The 16,734-nt window shown below is 39.6% G+C and overlaps 1 protein-coding gene across 8 annotated transcripts in view; it reads left to right on the top strand.

The window, feature by feature from the left end:
• mapk10 (mitogen-activated protein kinase 10) overlaps window positions 1–13,270 on the top strand; it is a 31,464-nt gene extending 18,194 nt beyond the window's left edge. For 2 of the 8 annotated variants that reach the window (XM_030770242.1, XM_030770243.1), the window contains exons 8-12: window positions 3,176–3,358; window positions 4,895–5,019; window positions 7,796–7,859; window positions 8,377–8,454; window positions 13,128–13,270. In XM_030770242.1, coding sequence (XP_030626102.1) covers window positions 3,176–3,358; window positions 4,895–5,019; window positions 7,796–7,859; window positions 8,377–8,454; window positions 13,128–13,270 — 593 coding nt within the window. Of the gene's footprint in view, window positions 1–3,175; window positions 3,359–4,894; window positions 5,024–5,806; window positions 5,834–7,795; window positions 7,860–8,376; window positions 8,464–11,313; window positions 11,318–13,122 lie in introns of all 8 variants that reach the window. The other 6 variants (XM_030770241.1, XM_030770248.1, XM_030770249.1 and 3 more) reach the window with 6 other exon arrangements.
• The last annotated feature ends 3,464 nt before the right edge of the window (window positions 13,271–16,734 follow it).

A 16,734-nucleotide genomic window follows, 5' to 3' on the forward strand; every position in this document is an offset into this window, starting at 1 on the left:
CTGCTGGCAGCGGAACAGCAGTGTACTGGAAGTAGTGGATATATATAGAAAAATTACATAAAAGTCTGTAATCTGTTGTACTTACAAACTGGGAGAGAGACAGGGAGAAGGAGAAAAAAAGAAATTGAGAGTGAAAAAGAGAGTGGAGAGAGAGAGAGAGAGAGAGAGAGAGAGAAAGAGACTAGAGAACCGACAGAGAGAGAGAATAACAGAGAAAGCTGTAATATAGTACAGTATAGCACAGCACCATATATATACTATATATTCAGCATATAGTATAGTACTGCATGAATCAGTTATTACTCAGTTTCACATGTGTTGTTTGAACCTAAAATTAAATCTAATCCCATATAATTTATGTGGATGATGCCTGCCAGCATTTTAAATGGCTGCAAATGTGTGAAAAAAGCTTCTTTTTGCTTCCTGTTGTATTGTGCACCATTCCCTTATAGCGAGGCAGGCACAAAGACAGAGGCGTTCCATGAGGATGAGGTAATGGTTTTTTGGATGCCCTGCCATCCTTTTGAACCGACACCCCCCTGTGAGAACAGGGAAAGCTGGGGGAAAAAAAGAGGGAAAAAAAACTCCCATATGACCTTTCACATGACTGTTCCCTGAGGGTAACCAGGCTTCCTCTCATCCAGCAACCCTCAACATCACACACTCCCCCCCTCCGTTTTCGGGCTCTTCTCTGAGACTTGCCTCAGATGTTGGCATTATTATCCTAGGTCTACACACACTAGATATTGGAGAGGTTCTCATATTTTAAGGCTCATGTTTTCCTGGACGTCAAAATAGAAAAAAAAAAAAAAAAAAGATTGCGAAAATTGTGTTAGAGGAGGATAATAGTACACCTTTATTTTACATGCCTGTTTTTGAGTTTTTGTTCTTCTCTTTACCTCACACACACACACACACACACACACACACAGACACATACACATACACACACCTGAGAACTGCACACACATACACACACCGGAGAACTGCAGTGCCCTGTGATGACAATATAAAACAATGTTCCATATCTGTGGTGATAAGGGGACAGTTTAAATCTATTAAACCAGCAGAGCGTGGTGACTAAGGAACTTATTCCCAGAGATACACTTTCCCTGCTCAGCAGTGCTAGTTCACTCTGAGATTAAGGCCCCCTTGTAAAGACCTTAATAAATTGCAGTGTAGAAACTTAATCCCAAAAGGAGAAGTAGGAGAGTCTTTCTTTAGGAGATATGGTACTTAGAAAATTACCATTACAAATGAGAGAGAGGAGAGAAAGAGAATTTTTAATATAAGCCAGCTGAGGTTGATCACCTGCTGATCAAGTTCAACTCCACTCCTCTGAAAGAGAGTGAAGAAACCAATAAAAGATTTTTATATCAGGTCCTGAGAAGATAACAAACCTTAAATTTGATAGACATGTATTTTCTTTGGCCATTCACGCCAAAATCAAAAAGAGATCCATAGGATCATTGAGCCAAATTTACTAACATTATTTTGACATGTTAATATGATTTATTTGTGCAAAATCATTAATGCGATCATGCTCAGTGACTCCTCCAATGCAAATACCAAACATGAATCACTCGCAGCATGAATTTGCATAAGCTAAAAAAAAATTGGTGAGGGCTTTGGTGAATAAAATGAACGCCATCTCAATATAAGTCACACAGTACAGGCAGACTCCTCTGTTTTAAACTGTTTGTGTAAAGGAATAGCCAGGTTTACAGAGGGAGGGGGCTAAATTATTTTTTTGTTTGACAAAAATGAATTTGTGATCTATTATTCACCAGAAAGCAACTGAAGGATTTAGCAGAGGTAGAGTTCTGGTTGTGTTCATTTGTTTGTTTGTTTGTTTTTAGATAATGTCGATTGTTGTTTTACATTATAGCAGAGTGACTAAAGAACTGCCTTCACAGTTCTGCTGATGGCCTTACATTAATGTGAGATGACAAGTAAGCGCCTGTCAGAATTTTTCAGATAGGCTGAAAATGGAACTGAACTTGTGGTGAAGTGGCTGCTGATTTGTGTCTGACATGGACTGATGTACCGCAGATTGTTGAGGTCACAGGATAGAATGTGATAAGCGAGACAGAATGAAAATGTCATTTTTTGAGACTGCCTCAGAAGGTCCGTCTTACTGAGCAGACTGGCGTCTGGGAGAATAATATGAAGGGCAGGACAGGATGATATGAGAAAGTTTATGTAGCTTTACATCAGAAACAACATAATGGTCAGTTACATGAAAATCAATGAAAACAGCTTCTGGTGCTATGGTTAGTTCCTTGAAAATTTTTTTGTACATCTTTTCCCTTCGAATAGTTTGCTCCTTGAGGTATTTTATGGCTTTCTTTTTTCCAGTTGAATGAACAAAGCTTCTTTTCTTTCCCTTATTTGGATGAGAGATTGCTTTGACTTTTTCCTGTTATCTACTCCAGCCATCCCAAAGTCTATGAATACAAATGGGAAGAGGAATTGCTATGGGGCGTTTCGTGATATCTTGACCATGTGGTTTTGTGGTGTCTGGTTGTAGGGCACTTGAATTCTTTTGAGGATGGCTGCTCAAAGTATAATCATTACCACTGGACCCAACAGTGCATCAGGGCAGGGGCTGGCCTGGAATACAAATGTCAGATTTTGCCCGGTCCAGGTGCTGATAATGTGTTATAGGATCATGTAGTCTTCATACAGTTTTCTATACTGATACACTAATGTTTGGTCATTTAGACTGCAATAATGTCGTAGGTGTTCACACTGCAGACATGAAATTGAATAATTATAATAATAATAATAATTTTATTGAAAATGTCTTTAATGGCACTCTTTAATGGCACAGAATTGTCCTGTTAATGTCTAAATACAGACAACCAATGACATGTAGTTACATAACACTTGTACTTTTTGTACTATGTTTCTCCATAGATCATTGTGATGCTCTGAGTATAACAGAACAGAATCTGTAATTAAACAGATGTTACATCATCATTCCAAATACAGTTATTGTGCAGTTTTGCTGTGACTGAACTCTTTAGGTCATCACAACAAAATGAACATCTTTTGTTGGGGGATGAATTGTTGTAATAAAATGGAGATAAACGCAGCATAATTAATCATGAAACCTTTGAGCCTGTCTGTGTGGTAGAGAAGGCTCTGTTTTCCTCAACCTCATTGCTCTCAGACATTGACCAATGGAATAAGGTCATAGAGCAACTGGGAACGCCGTCTCCAGAGTTTATGAAGAAACTGCAGCCCACCGTGAGGAACTATGTGGAAAACAGACCTAAATATGCCGGGCTCACCTTTCCCAAACTCTTCCCTGACTGCCTCTTTCCAGCAGACTCCGAGCACAACAAACTCAAAGGTGAGTGTGTGTCTGTGTGTGTTTGTGTGTGTGTGTGTGTGTGTGTGTGCGCGTGGAGGGGTGGGGGTCTGCTCACTCTTATTGAGTATTACGCCCTTACAACTATAAACGAGTGAATGTATCTTTTTGAATGGGTATCTGATTGAAGGTTCAAGTTTCTGTGTGTGTGTGTGTGTGTGTGTGTGTCTGTATGAGAAAGTGTTTATGCTCTTTTTATACCTCAGCTGTTTCAAATTGCTAAGATTACTAGAGTACAAAGGAAAGCATTGTTGCAGTGTCCATCACAGTTCAGTTACCTCAGGAATTGTGCTTCCATTTGTGTCTCTCCGTTTGTGTGTGTGTGCAAGCCCATATGCACCTCCTAAAAACACACTCTATCATTTTCTCCCAGTTTACATTATTGAAGGCTTTCTCGTAAACCGCCTTCAAAGAGAGAGTGGTTCTTAACTGAAGACCAGTAAAGGTGAATTGAGACTTTTGGTCTTAAATCGCTCAGTGAAAATTCATTCCTGGTGGACACACGTTATGCAGAAAGGTTAAACCATCCATCTTCACCTCCGCTCTGAGTGTGGGATGTGTAATTCCACATTTCTGTGGTATGCATGGAATAATAAAATAACACGGTAAAGATAATTAAACCCAGCCCTCGGTGGCATGAATCGACTGGAGATCAAAGTGAAGCCTGTCTGATTGAAGAGAAGGGCTTTGTGTTCTGGCTGCTTAGCTTCCTGCAGAGTGTGGTGGCAGTTTAAAAAAAAAAAAAACACCCACAACGTCTGCGAGATTTTAATAGGGTCTACAGCAGAACTGTCGCAAGTGGCGGTACACAAAAACACACGCGCACAGACGCGCACATACATATTGTAACCTTGGGAGTCATGTGGAGCAGGAAGTCTTTAATGGAGATGAACTAGCATCAGTGATAGCATTAGCGCCAAGGCCTCCGATGACTCAGACTCGTGGCCATTTTGGAAACAGCAGGCCTAAGGCAATGAAGCATGGTGACGCGTCATCGCAGTGAAGAGAGAGCCCAGAGTCTTATAAATGAACTATATATAGAGCCACAGGATCATGGGAATTAGAGAGACTGGAGGGATGAGAGGAACGGTGGAGATGAGATGAAGGAAAAAAACAGTCAAAGAAATGAGTGCTATTTTTGTGTGTGGCATGAACAGGCTGATGAGCAGATAGTGTGAGTGTAGCACTATAGGCCTAATGTTCTTACTGTGGTAGTGTTCATAAATTGCTGCCTCATGGACCTGTCTCTGAATTCGTGACGGCAATGGCCCTGATCGTTAATGTTTCAATGCATCTTTTATTATACATTTTGCAGTTTATTGCATAAACATACATCAACCCTATCACAGTTTTATCTGCTGTAACTCCTGAAAGGGATTGAGAATAATGGATTGAGAATGAAATCTTCGCTTTGAGTGTGTGTGTGTGTGTGGCGTGCGTGCGTGCGTGTGTGTGTGTGCGTGCATGCGTGCGTACTTGTCCATCTTTGACCTCTGTTTGTTGGATTTCCCTCCACAGCTAGTCAGGCCAGAGACCTGCTATCTAAGATGCTAATTATTGATCCCGCCAAACGGATATCTGTGGATGAGGCGCTCCAGCACCCCTACATCAACGTGTGGTACGACCCATCTGAAGTGGAGGCGGTAAGTGGCGATGCATTCAGCAGTATTGATTTATAGGCCAGTGGATATCTGTAACTCATTGTGTCTGGCCTGCCAGACAGTGTTTACAATTCATGTTACATTTGACTGTATACAGACAGCAATGGACTGACCTTATTTTGGATACACTTTCAATTAAGGCTGTGTGCCTCTTTTTCTGAGACTGATACAGTATGATTTAGCCCCGTTTTGCTTCAATAGCATGTACTGCGATACAAGTATAGTGTAAACAGGTCAGTTTTAGTTCTACTTTATTTTTGAGACTGCTTGCAAGAAAGAAATTTGGGGAAGTGAGAGAGAGAGAGAGAGAGAGAGAGAGAGAGAGAGCAGTATGAAAGGAAATGAATTTGATAACATTTCTGAATTATGATCATAAAAAAGAGATACCGCAAAGGACTATAAAAGACTGTGTGAAATATTGGCTATTGCATCTCTTAAATGTCCTGGTGCTTTTGAAATATATTTCATCTACCCTTTCAAACCTTACACACCATTTACACTGTTAAACATGAGTTAAATCTGAATTTTATGAATCAGTGATCAGTAATCACTGTGATCAGTTATCAGTCCAAATCAATCAACTGTCTCTCTCTAACTGAAATATTAGTGTATGTTATTTATTTTTACGTAGCATATTTCATTCCTTTTAAGAATTGTAATACACTGGTAAAGCGGCTCTGAGATGTAGTGTAGACATGTTTATTGGCCAAATCCTTTACCATAACACTCTTTTCTCCCTGCCTCTTTGTTGTCACTCTCGCTGATGAAGCCAAGAGATCTCATCCAAATATCCATGGTAAATAAATACTATCTGACACCCGACTAAATCTCTCTGTTGTACAGCATCACAAACAGTGGACTTAAACAGCGTTGTCCTGTAAATTTAGGGATTACCAGAATGGTGGCCAAACTGAGCAAACAAAGGCCTATACAGCAATCGGAAAGCGTGTGCATGTGGTTTGTGTGTGTGTGTGTGTGTATGTGCTGTTTTCTTTTTTCTTTGTCTTGTCGTTGGAGAGATATGCATATAAAAAAGCAAAACAGACAAACATCAAAAAAACACAAAAAACAAAGGAAACTTTTTTAATTTATACAGAAAACAAACTTCATTCCAGGGTTACGGATACTTACTTGCCCCTGTTCTTACTTGCCCCTCAGGAGGCAAACTCAATATTTTGGAAAACAAACAAACAAAAAAGAAGACCATCATGAAAGCTGTTGAACTTAAACTGTGTTAAACTCTGCCAAGAATCAACCTCAGTTATTTCTTAGATCCCTATTTACCTACAGGATTTAATGTTATGTTAAAAGTCATGTTACGTTTCAGCTGTACTAGTGATCATTTTCATGAGGCATGGTAAATCATTTGTCTTTTGAACTCTTAATGGTGTTTAAAGCTGTATGTAGCTGCATCCAGATTTTGGCCTTGAGTACTTTATTTTGCACTGCTAAAATGACTTGCCATCCTGTATTTGCTGTTTAAGCAGTTGGTATGGTCCAGTGCATGTTTAGAGGGCAGATACAATCCTTAGTGTGTGTGTGTGTGTGCACATGTGTGTTTGTTGGGGGGGGGGGGGGGGTGTTCCTTTTTTTAACACTGCTCAGCTGAAAGAACATTGTTTAGTCAGTTTGTCACTGAAGGCTTGGTTACCATGGTCACAGTTCATCTCTGGAATGTGCAGTGAGGCTGTACAAGACTGACATATGTCAATGTATGTCACCACATACAGTTAAACTGGTCACCTAAGTCAGATGGACTGACAGTACCTTACATTTAAATGAAGATGACCGGATGATTTTACAATACTGTAATGTCTAAAGAATAACTTGTTTTCTTTATATGTATCGATACAAAACAGCTTCAAAAACTGTCCTGTTGTGTCTCTATGAAAATGTCCTCCTTTGTATTTATTTAATGATATAGTATATTGATTTATTTGTTATTCATATAGACAACTCTAACGCTGATATACAGTCGGTCCACCTTATCCGCGGGTATATGGTTCCACGACCCTCTGCGGATGTGCAAAAAACGCAGATGCTCAGGACACGTATATAAAATGCCGTTATTTTACCCTATACGTGTTCATAACTTGAAACCCCATGTATAGGTGCTATTAAGAACTGCTAAAACCCAGGTAAATCATTCTGACTACGGTATTCTAGCATACTACGCTGCACGTGGGAATTTCAAATCTTCTTATTTGAGAATTTTCCGGATTTTATCAAATATTTTCGAACAGCTGCTGGTCAAAACCGTGGATGCCAAACCCGCAGATAAGGCAGGCCGACTGTATTCCATCGTCCCTTCTCTGTGCCTTATTGTTTCATCATCTGTCCATCTCTCCTCTCTCTCTGCATTTTAAGTCATGTTTTGTCCTCATAAAACTCACGGATTTGAAGAATAACATATAGTTTTGGTAGCCTTTTGTCTCACTTATACGAGGAGTTTAACCATTACTGTTAGCTCCTTTTTTGTCTTGAGTTGTTTCCCAGTGCTATAGATTGAGCAGTTTGAATGGATGCTTAATTGTTAGGAGTAGGAACTTTTAAGCGTTCTTCATAAACACCACACAACTGATTTTTTTGGTTTTAGGTTACCTACAAGTACTCATAATATGCAAATGTTAAATAAGCTGCCTCAGTATTGTCCATGCACAGCCATACGTGTCTGTACATCATTAACTGAAATGTATTATAACTGCTTTCATCCATGGAGTCAGCTCAAATAAGATAAACATCCTTTATCTCTCTCCAGCCTCCGCCCCAGATCTACGACAAGCAGCTGGATGAGAGAGAACACTCTATTGATGAGTGGAAAGGTAAGATCCCAACACACCAGGAAATTAACACTAGAACTACAATGGGCCTAATACACAGCGCACCTGTACTACTATAAGACCATTAGACACACACCTCTGATACAGGAGAGCTAAATACCTACATCTGCATATCACAAATAGAACATATCACACCTTTAACCATTTCCACATTTTAGGGGTATTTTCTCATTTAAATTCCAGAAGTGCAAATGATGAGTTCTTCTGTTAGTGTTTGTCCTTATTCCAGTCCTCTTAGTACAGCAACAGCTGTGTATCTAGATGAGAAATTTCATTTAATTTACTGCGATTCAGTCCAGCGCACCCTCAGTTACGCATCCCAGGGACCGAAGCGTACGGGTTAATTTCAGAACAGAGTCCAAAACCGGTTCAAAAAAAACATTTCCAATTCATTTTCTGTTCTTCACCACTAATTAGAATGAGAACAATATGGTGTAAAGTGGAAACCGATTTTTTTTCTTCCTCACCTTGTCCATCTCTCTTTCTTTCTCTCATTCAGAGCTAATCTATAAAGAAGTGATGAACTTTGAGGAGAGGATGAAGAATGGAGTGGTGAAGGGTCAGCCCTCTCCCTCAGGTACTTTCAGTACATAACCTAACTCCTCTGTAAGTCACTTTCTCAATTAATTAACTAGTCAGACAGAGACCTCCATCGTGCGTAACCCATTCGTCCGTGTCTCCCATCTTGTTTTGTGAGACAAACTATGTATTTTTGGCAAAATAAATGAGCATATTTTTAAAACAATGGTACATAATAAATCAAATCAAGGAAATTTGTATGTAACTTCAGTCGCTTTACAAGAATATATGATTCCTGAAAGCTGAACTCCAAATCAACGAAGTATTGTCTCTTCTGAAGTGAAATGTTTAATGCTGTACAGTGTTTGTTGATATCAGTGTAATTTGTTTTTCTACTGGTCAAAATATTGTCTGTGTGCATGTGTGAATGTCTGTGTATTTGTGTGTGTGTGTGTGTGTGTGTGTGTGTGTGTGTGCGCGCGTGATGTGAGACTCTGTGTGTGTGTGTGTGTGTGAGTGTTTATGCTCATTTCATGATTAAGGTTGGAGTCCATGGTCCTCATTTCCTCAGTAAAATGTCTCTAGAAAAACCACTTGAAATCAGCAAATTCTTTGGAACTAAGTATCCTTAGGCTTTCATTTTGTTTATTCCACGTGCTCTAATTGTGTTTTAGTCAGAGCTTCCACGTATGGTGTCACTCCTCACGAAGATGAAAATGCTCTGTGTTCCTGCCTTTGACCAGCGGGGGGCAGTGTTTTGTAACATTACCAAAACTCTGTCCATTGTGTGATGGCTGCCATCCAAAATCCAGTGTTAGAATACAGGCAGTTACGAGGCTCTGCAGTCACAGCTACAGTGTGTAGTATCAGACCCCCCCTAGTGTCTAATCCATGCTGTTGTATAGCTGGCTCTGTAGAGACAGGTGAAGATACTAAAAAAAAGAAAAAAAAAAACAGTGAGTAAACAATTTTCCTGTAGAGGATCTGCATTCCTCTGAGATACAGTCTGCAGTATGTGCTTTCCCTCTCTCATTCTAGTACTCCCTCTCTCTCTTTCTCTATCTCTCTCTTTCCCTCTCTTTCTCTCTCTCTGTAATTAAGCAGATGGACAGCACTTGTGCTGAGGAGAGCATACGCATTGCAGCCCAAGAGCCCCAGTGTGGCAGTATTTCACAGCAGTGTGTGTCTGAGTGTGTGTGTGTGTGTGTGTGTGTATACCTTTTAGAGAGATTTGCTTGATGCCATACCACACGCAACCTCTCACTAACACATGCATGCACAAAGACACACACACAGGTTTTTTGATTATGGAGGATTAAAATCACAGTTTAGCTGTGCGTGTATTTACCTGTGGTATAGCTTATTCATATCCTTAGTGCTGATGTTGTTGAGTCTGCTTTGGTGTTGTCAGAAAGCCAACTCTGTTTCTCAGCTGGTCAGTACAGCGGTAATAGTCTAATAGTTGTTGAGAAGTTGTTAGAGGATATGGTTGAAATCAAGTCTCTTTCAAAGTAGCACCAACTCTGTTAGCTCTCTCACGGCCCCTAACAAATTTTCCACCATGTGATCATGTGACTGTCACCAGCAGTGTCCCTATAGCTTCTCCCCATATGATGCCTACCTCTTAGGTCATGCTAAATGTTTGTGTGCGTGTGGGTTAACTTGAAAATGAAAAGGCTAAGTCGGACGTGAAAACTGGATGAAAAGAGATGGTGCCAGTGCTTGTTTGTATTTTCATTTTTATATTGATAGCGCTCTCTCTTATTCCTATTAGCATTCTGTCCTATTAGTCTTTTCAGTTGCTTATGATTGAGAAATACCAAGATGATAATGAAAATGAAATGGTTTACTTTTATTTATATATTTGTCAGAAAAGACGTGCGCTAGTAGTGAAAATTAAAATGCAAATGGAGTTATTTAATTTCATTTTTTTTTCGTTTTGGCAGGATCTTTGCACATGGGTATCAAAAGAAATGGCAAAATTGATTTTGAATTTTCTTTGTGTTGTTTTAATTTTAATGGTAACATTGGCAGTGATTACCCTCCATACAACTGAACTCATTTACAAACAACTAAAACATGTTCTTATACATTTTTTGTATACGTAGGTGCCAAAGCCAATGTAGGAACCCAACTGTAACCTGCACTAAACAGTGATTCACTGCATTTGGTTAAAGCTGCAGCAGCGTAGGTGAAAAAAAAAAAAAAAAAGATATTGGCCATAAATTGTGATTCCCTGTCCCATTTTATAGGGGTTTCAGCCGAGCTGGCTGCTGTTGTCCTTTAAGATAGTCACTCACTACTGCTAGAGATGTGTAAATGAAAGATTTATGGTCTGCCTGGGGGCTCTGTGCCCATCCTCTGTACAAATGACTGGACGGTTGATATTCTGTGGAGCTAAAGGGATTGTTTCAGCATCTTTCAGTTTTTCCAGTTGATTTGCCCATAGGAATCACATGCACCGGACATACATCACACAATTTATCACTAGTGAAAGACATATATCACGCCATGTATCACAAGACTAGGATCAGCCAATCAACAGCAGTGAGAGAAAAATAGAATAACGTTGGATAGGATCAGACAGTGAAGGTATGAAGAGAAATATATTGCCCCTCCTTAGCAACTCTATAACTGACTGAACTGCCAGTGTGTCTCTGATACACTCTAACCCACACTGGCTCTGCACTTAGACAGCGTAGGTTGTAAGATGTATCGCATTTCTCTTAAACCGTTTTGCTGTTTCTTCCAGATACAGCCTGAGGGAATTTTCCCTTCCACTATTACCTTAGGCTTGCTCACTGTGAGTCTTAAGCATAGTATCCTGTGAAGCCGAGGTGCGATGAAGTCTGTTGTAAAATGTGCGATACAAATAAAACCAAGATGAATTGGCATAAATAGCTGTAGTGTCATGCAGACTGGTTCAGTGGTATATGTTTTTCTCAGAGGTGTTCATTTGTTCATTATCTACACACGTGATGGTAACCAAAGTGATGTGGATGAAGGGCTCTTTGCATTTCTCAGGAAGCCATAACGAGCAGTCTTTATGGTGCTGTGTGGTGAAGTGAGTAAAGAATGGGCTTTTTCCACATCTCCTATCTCTGGTCAGGGTCTTGACTTACACCAGAACAGCACCAGGGCCGAGACTCCGTGATATGTTACAGGATATCACATTCTGCTAGCAATGCACATTTCCCCTGCTCAGACAGAGAGAGACAGAGAGAGAGAGAGAGAGAGAGAGGGAGAGAGAGAGAGAGAGAGAGAGAGAGAGAGTGAGAGAGAGAGAGAGAGAATGTGAGGGATGTCAAAAATGGATAAAGATGGAGAGAGAGGTAGGATGGGCAGAAAGAATCAAGAAGAAAGAGATGGAAAATGACAGTATTAGGGTGGGGAAGTAAGAGAAAGAAATAAAAGAGAGAGTGAGAGCAATGATGAAACAAATCCACTACATCATCGGCATCTTCTCCCTTCCATACTGGCTTTTAAAGAGGATTCTGGACTTTGAAGTCTCTGAAATGTGACACACAGATCTTGGGCTTGACTGTCTCTGTCTGAGCAGTAATATTAGAGAGAGTCCATTCCAGCTCAGGAAAATGGAACCATCACACATCCTTTGAGATTGTAATCTGAAATTAATGCAGAGTGACCAGAGATTATAAATGAGGGCATTGCCACTGAAACTGCAGAAAATGGTCTGCTAGTAAAGAAAGATATATTGTTCTGCGGCTTATGCAGATTAAAAATTCTTCTCTAGAGGAGGGAGTCCTTTTAGATAAATGTTTGGGGGTGACATTTATCAAAGGGTACAGTGCGCTCATCTTTTGTCCATGCACAACAGAACAGAAGGTCCTCTGTGGTATAGTCAGGACTTGAGGTTGTTCTTTAGAAGTTCATCATAGATTTAAAAATAGTCCAACATGCTGTCTCAAAAAAAAAAGAAAATCTGCTACCAGGTTATGAAAAACTCTTAAAAAATTAACTGTTTTTTTGTCCAGCTCTCCTGTGTTTTTGGGTCTGATCTCAGTTTAGTCTTCTTGCAGGCTATTAACCCCATCTAGTGGTGGGAGGTGCTGCTCTGCATCAAACATTCATTTGGGCAGAGTGGGATAGTGTCGTTGGTCATGACTTTTTCTTCGACAAATGATGAGGTTTTGATTTTTACATCTGAGAAGCCCACTCCATCAAAGACCAATACGCAATTTTTTAAAAAATCATGTATGTGTTGAGATCTATGATGGATCTGAAATGCGTTTATGTATTGTAATGTGTTGTAATGTGTAATGTGAGGGGGTCTTAGATACTGAATCTCACTGACCCATCAAACAATCAATTGAACTACATGCCACACGTACTCCACTGGTCCTCCCCCGGAGGGAACTGTCTGTGGACTCCAACCTTAAAATCCACACGTTCTCATTCCTGATGGTTGTGGGGTGTTTCGGAAGAGGGGTGTTTCAGGAAGCCAGCCAGATCATTTATGCAAAAAATGGCGTCAAGGGATTGTCCAATAGGAAGAATGGGTCATATCTCATTGGATAATCCCTGACCGTACGAAGATCTTGATTCATGGGTGTCCAGCTGAGCCGCTTCTTGAAATACCCCCCCCCCCCCGCCCCGACAAGTTATTGATGTTGTGGTTGTTGTGGTTAGTGTTGATGTTGCTCAGCGTTGCATTTACAGAAAGGGCTCTTTTTCGTTGTAACCGGGCTGCTGTTAATTCCCTTAGCACAGGTGCAGCCGTGAACAGCAGCGAGAGCCTCCCTCCGTCCTCCTCCGTCAATGACATTTCCTCCATGTCCACCGACCAGACCCTCGCCTCTGACACCGACAGCAGCCTGGAGACCTCTGCTGGACCCCTTGGTTGTTGCAGGTGACTAGCCGCCTGCCTGCGCAACCCAATGTTCTTCAGAAGGTGAAGTGCAACCCAAAAGATCAACAACAACAACAACAACAACAACAACACAAAAGAGATAAAAAAAACCAAACAAACGTATAAAATGAAAATTAAAAGAAGCTTCGAAAAAAAAAAGATGTGTTACAAAAAAGCCTGCATTTTCATTCAAAAAGAAACAAAAAAAAGAGAAGGAAATAATGCAAACATGCTAATATGTATATTTATGAAATCCTCTCTAGTTGCTTTGCTTTACCTCCCCAACATATGGCATCCAAATTAAAAAAAAAAAAAAGAAAGGCAGAAATAGAAGCTTAGACAGCCATCTCTCTCTGTAAAGTGTAAATTGACTGGCTGATATCCAATACCTTGCGTGCTTCTGCGCTTCAGTCGATGTGGCAAGGTGAGCTTATGTGTTTATGACTACTGTACTATACAGATTACCTTCCCATTCTCCCCTATGTGACTGTGTCTGAGCGTCTGAGGGCGTTCAGACAGATCGGCGTGTTTGTGTGTGAATTGTATGAGGAGGGCATATGTAAAATAGCGCCCCCCTGTCCTCTGTATATATGTAATTCTGTACAGTTGCGAAGCACTCTCGGAGTGGGACTGATGGCCAGTATTGGAAGTTTCTGCGCACCTTGCCACATCACCGCTCTACCTTAGTTGCCCTTGCCTGTACTCTTGCATGATCAGAAAAAAAAAAAAGTTATTTAGCTAATTATATCATAAATGAGTATAGAGACCTTGTTTGTAAACCATGTAAGTAATTAAACACAAGCCTCTCAAAAGTTGTGAACGTTTTGGGGTTTCTGCTGGATAATTGGATATGTCTGTGCACTGAAGGATATAACAGGGGGGTTAAGCACTATCGCTGTCATTCTCCAAGCTTGGTCCATTCCTTTTTTTGTTTCTTTTGTCTTTTCATTTTTTTCATTGGAAAGAAAGTGTTTGTGTTTGTGAAGTTCCCTTTTTGCATTATTAGACACACCCACACTGGCAGGACCATAGCATTGCATGTCATGAGGTCACCTGCAGGGGGCAGTCACTCAGTTACAGTGTCATATTACAGTTTGAAGATAACGGTCCACTTGATACAGTGAACACATTACACAGAGAGTGCAGGGTCAAAAAGCATTTACCTCGCCACAACCGCATCCTTCATCACTACTTGATTCCGTGGTTTGAGTTTATTTGGATTTGTCATTTGTTTTGTCTAAAGGGAATACTACCTACATAAGAAATCTGACAGAAACGATTTCTCAGTGGAAGTTTATTTATTGAAGCTATTTATTTTCCGAGATGGAACCTGAATTTGGGAAGTGCCTTTGTGATAATGCAGTTTCCACGTCCTATAACGAAATGGCAGAAGCGGGAAAGTTTAAAAAAAGTTGGTTTCATAGAGCCCATTAGTGAAATGTGGAAGAGATGGTTACGTGTTTGTGAAGTGGAATTAGTAAATACAGTGTGAAAGATGTTCCAGATGAGTCAGGTTTCAGTACCATTTCACTCAGTCCTTTGTCTTTGTATTAATATAGTCCTACCTTTAGAAATCCCCTCACATACGTAATTGTTGCATTTTTAAACAATGAATAGTGTAGTTAAACCTTTACCATTAAACACGCACGACTGATCTTTTCAGTTATAGAAACATGATAAGGCTCATGAAATCAATGTTATGAAGTACACCAGTAAAATTGATCATATAATATTTAAGTTGTATGGTTTTGTTTTGTATCTGTATTTGTCCAATTTGATCCGTGTACTAAAACATTTTAATAAAGGGATGAAATACACAGATGTTTTTGTTTGCTTATGAACGTGATAAATTCATGTTTGTGTAGCATCTTCATAAAGATTTATCCTGATTTTAGTGCTTATTTTATTCATTCAAATTGTAAGAGAAAATGATTTCAGATCATGCATCGTCCTAAATATTTACATGTTCATTATTTCAAATCAAGGAATAACCAAATAAGTTGCTTATACACATTTGAGAACGTGTTGGTACCAGGACTGTACCATTATACCATTATGTACACCTATGAACAAGGAAAAATGGTAGGCTAAAGATGCTATTTAATCATAACATCCTTTTATACTTGGTCCTAAAAGTGCTACTTCAAGCAAGGCGCATGTTAGTTATGGAAACTATACTCACCATGTCTTATTTATGGGTTTTGATTGTGTCACACTATGGTATTTCATGTATGCAAATTGTGAAGCAAATTGGGTTTAATAGTGAATAGAAAAAATCAACCCATTTCTGGTCCATTACGTACATATGGCAATCGTTGTGTTTTGGGTTTTTTTTTTTTTTTTTTTTTGGTTGCTTTAAGGGAGCACAGTTTGTTTGGTTATATGACAATCAGATCGTACAGAAATAAGATTATCACTGAGAAACGACAGGCATAGCGGTAAATAAATGAATGACAAATCATAAGACGTATTATTAATAGAATGGTGAATTGGCTGGACACACAGTGGCACAGGTTTCATCAAGGCCCATTAGTACTCCTCTTATTTATTGTTATTTTTCTTTTTTTTTTTCGTAGTTTCAGATATAGAAGTGCAGGTAGTTTTTCCCTTATACACCCCCCACCCCCGTATATGAACATGAAACACGATGCAGTTCATTACCAGCTGTTCCTGAAGCTCTGTGATAAACTTTCTAAATGAGCTGGATTAACCAGCGCTCATACTGACCCTTGACCATAACACAGGATATTGAGGGGGGTCTGAGGGGTCTCCAAGATCTGTCAGTTTTGTTCTGCTGGCGGCTTTACACAGGGTGGACGCAAGGTGTTCATTTTGTCGTTTCATTCAGAGTAACCTGATATTTTGTGAATTATTAATAGAATGGTGAACTGTCACACAATTTATACAGAATACACATGATTTATTTAGTTACTCATTTATTCATAACGGAAACATAATTTTTGGACAAAATACTTACGTCCATTTGAAAAAGCCATTGTCTCAAAGGACAAGTTGTCATAAATGATACCTACAGACAAAAAAAAAAAAACAAAAACAAAAAAAAAACACTTCTTCTTTCTCAGTTATGCTAATGTGCTGGTTTAATTTGAAATGCCCTTAATTTCAGTACTACTCATGAGGATGTCAAGCTGGGGCAGAAATGTTAAACTTGGATGTCAGCAATGAATGTAGACTACACAGTTCTTACACTACAACTTTATGCTGCTTTGCTCCGTCATCAGTGGATGACTTCAAAGAAACCAGCACTCATCCGAAATGACATTATGAGAGGGCACTTCGTGTAATAGGATGTGGCATTGTAGTAAAAGTCGTTTTGTCTTAACATTGTACTTAGATTTTAGGACACATTTTGTTTGCTAGTACTTTTCTGCTCCTACTTTCACTCATATTATAGAGGAGCACATTACCAGCGTTTCCTGTAATTGCTGTTTTTATAATGTTTCTCCT

This window comes from Chanos chanos, chromosome 3 (assembly GCF_902362185.1).
Source record: "Chanos chanos chromosome 3, fChaCha1.1, whole genome shotgun sequence".
NCBI classification, from domain to species: domain Eukaryota; kingdom Metazoa; phylum Chordata; class Actinopteri; order Gonorynchiformes; family Chanidae; genus Chanos; species Chanos chanos.